The sequence below is a fragment of the Glycine max genome, chromosome 5 (genome assembly GCF_000004515.6).
Source record: "Glycine max cultivar Williams 82 chromosome 5, Glycine_max_v4.0, whole genome shotgun sequence".
In the NCBI taxonomy this organism is placed as follows: domain Eukaryota; kingdom Viridiplantae; phylum Streptophyta; class Magnoliopsida; order Fabales; family Fabaceae; genus Glycine; species Glycine max.
Window position 1 is genome coordinate 27,744,794 of NC_038241.2, and position 3,017 is coordinate 27,747,810.

The 3,017-nt window shown below is 33.9% G+C and overlaps 1 protein-coding gene across 1 annotated transcript; it reads right to left on the reverse strand.

Moving 5' to 3' along the window:
* Positions 1-253: 253 nt before the first annotated feature.
* On the reverse strand, positions 254-2,113 carry LOC100306663 (uncharacterized protein At2g23090). Its single transcript, XM_003524638.4, has 3 exons — positions 1,902-2,113; positions 1,687-1,727; positions 254-623 (listed from the first exon to the last, which is right to left on the reverse strand). The coding sequence occupies exons 1-3, from the start codon at positions 1,975-1,977 to the stop codon at positions 504-506; spliced, it is 237 nt and encodes a 78-aa protein (XP_003524686.1). The 5' UTR covers positions 1,978-2,113; the 3' UTR covers positions 254-503.
* Positions 2,114-3,017: the final 904 nt, after the last annotated feature.

A 3,017-nucleotide genomic window follows, 5' to 3' on the forward strand; every position in this document is an offset into this window, starting at 1 on the left:
AGCTCTCAACTAATTTTTCTTGGTCTTGAGTTATTCACTTACTATGCAGCTATTCATCTTCCTTACTATCAATGTGTCCACGCACAAATTATATTTGCTTTCGGGGCTAAGAAAAATAGAAAGATGCAAATAAGATATCAAGGTTTGAAGATTTTTTACCAAAAAAATTGGGTGGTGTCGAAGGCCTAGAGAATACAGCCTTGTGCAAGATAATAAGTATTGAAAGAGTCAAACATTTTCATGTAATCTATGATTCTGTAAGAAGCTTAATATTGACACTAATGATCATTCATAAGTTACAATTTGACAAAAAAAGAGAAAATTAACATAGTTTCTCACACTTGAACAATGGAAAAACTTACTAATTATCCCCTCTCGTCTCTCACTACCCCTGAAGACACAAACACACAGACATATTTTATATTAAAAGAAATTGAAGATCTATGTGGATAGAGACTGTAGAACAGGCCATATATTGATATCATGTCTCAACATGAACTCTTTCACTTTTTAAGATGAGGAAAACAAACATAGAGATCAGATTTGGGGTGTTTGGCTTCAGCATGCTCCTTACACTTCACTTCTGATGTGGTGCATATAAATGTTTGCATGCACACCTTACACTGCAATCATCCATCACAACATTATAATTAGTAAAGAGCTCCATTATACTGAGTCACTACAGTTTATGCAATGAGAGAGGAAGAGCTCCCCCGTATAGGAGATCCAAAACCAAACCATCAATAGATTAAGATATCACACATCTATAATCAAGTCTTAAAAAATGTGCAAACAATTTGACATTATTGTGAGGAACATCATTCATGAAGTGTAAATTAAATGTAAATAATCTGACAGAAGAGTATCTCCCAAGATAGATTGAAAAAGAAAACAATTATTAGGTTGACATAATGTAGTATACAGTTTATGCATTAGACAAATAGGACACACTTCAAATGAACTGCATTTTTTTTACTAAATGTAAAATCATAACAATAACAAAGAATCAATCGCTCAGGCCTTGTTTCAATAAACTTCTCAATATGTACTTATGGGAGAAGAAAATAAGATAAAAATGAATTAATCATCTGATTCTTCTCCCATAAGTTAAAATTGACTTATGGGTAAGCTAATTTATAAAAGCCCTGATTGGATTAGCTTCTCCAAAACACTGATTTTGACTTATGCATTAGCTAAATTTTAGGTTATAGAAGAAGCTTATTTCATTTTTCTTTCTTATTTTCTTCTCTTACAAGTGCTTATGGAGACACTTATCCAAACAGAGCCTAATTCATTCTACCTCCTTATTTTCTTCTACTAAGTGTTTACTGAAAAGTTTTATCCAAACAGGGCCTCAGTGATAAGCATATACAATATATTAGTAGCCAAACAAAATTCGATGAATTTCAAAAGGCACCAATTGCTGAATAACAACTTAAAAGTTAGGATTAAAAAAAAACACAACAAGGTGACTTTATTAGAGAGATTTCTCTCAGAAAGAGAAGTAAATAGTAAAAGAGTTCCGGCTAAGTATTTAAGCATTAACAGTGTTCTCTCATGAACTTAACATAATTTTTAAAGCTTCTATTTTTCAGCCATCATATTTTACAGCGCTCTAATTTCACAATCTTTGTTACGAACAAAGGGTTGTAATATGACACAAAGAACAAAACAGCGGAAATTAACCTGAATAGACATAGCTTTCTTGTTTGAATCCAACTGGCTCCCTGCACACACATCCCAAACGATTGCTAATTAAAATCAACAACTCCATCAGATCTAAGTTCTAACACATAAAGCCCCGATTATTTTCAAGGGAATTTCTTTTTTAGTCAAACAATTTTGGTTTGCTCCTAAAACTTGAGGTATTCGAAAAAAAGAGAGACAGAGAGAGAAATTACCCTTAGCCGCTGCTTTCTGCTTCTCGAGATTCTTCTCGCGAGCCATCTTTGACTTCTGGGCATTGCCTCCTCCCATGTCTGAGTCTGACTGATCCAAAATGCAAAACCCTAACTTTTTTTCTCTCCGAGGATTTGAGTTATGAGTGTTGAATGGAGGAAGGAAAGAATATATATGAACAAGTGATTCTCACATACACGCAATTGTTTTGTTTGGTTCATTAATTGTGGGTTTTAGTGCGCTTTTAAGGAACTATTTTTCCACACAGGTGTCCGGGATCCTTACGTGGCATATGTGTCAGCACTTAGCAACGTAATCTAATCTAATATCTAATCTAATATCTAATATAAAAGAGTAGTATGGTGAAATGTTCAAAATGGACATCCTTATTTATTGACACCTATCCCCTTTTAAGGTTATTTTTGTCAATTCACGCATTCTACGTGTGACATGCATTGTGGCATGCATTGCAAGGCAATAAGACACCTTCCGTTCCCTCAACTCAGAATGAAAATAAAGTTAAGTGAAATAATATGTCATTATTGTCAATGCCAAGTTAAAAGTCACCATTAGTTACAGTAAAATTAACTATTCACACAAGCTTGCTTGCTTACTATGTAGTGTAATGTATAATATAGTGGTTTTGTCATCATGCGATGTTAAACACAGTGGTCTGTAGAAATGTCCAAAATGGACATCATTATTTGTTAGGCAGTAAGGCACCTTCAATTCCCTTAACTCAAGAATGAAAATAGAGTTAAGTGGAATAATATGTCATTATTGTCAATGCCAACTTAAAAGTCACTGTCAGTAAAATTAGTTGCTCACATAGGCTTGCTTGCTTACTGTGCAGTGTAATGTAGTGGTTTTGTCATTATGCGAAGTTAAACACACAAGCTTCACAAAAGGAGGAACGACTCAGAACTAGAAAAAATAGCTCATAAACTCTGCAGAATCAGAGAGAGAGTTAGTATTTATTAAATTGAAGGAAACATCCGAAGGTTATAAAGAGAAAGAGAGGGGCATGGCGGCACTTTCAATGCAATGGTAGCGATAAATAACTGTGGTATTTTGATCTTCTTACCTTTATTTACAAAAAAAAAAAAAAGGGAAGTGCA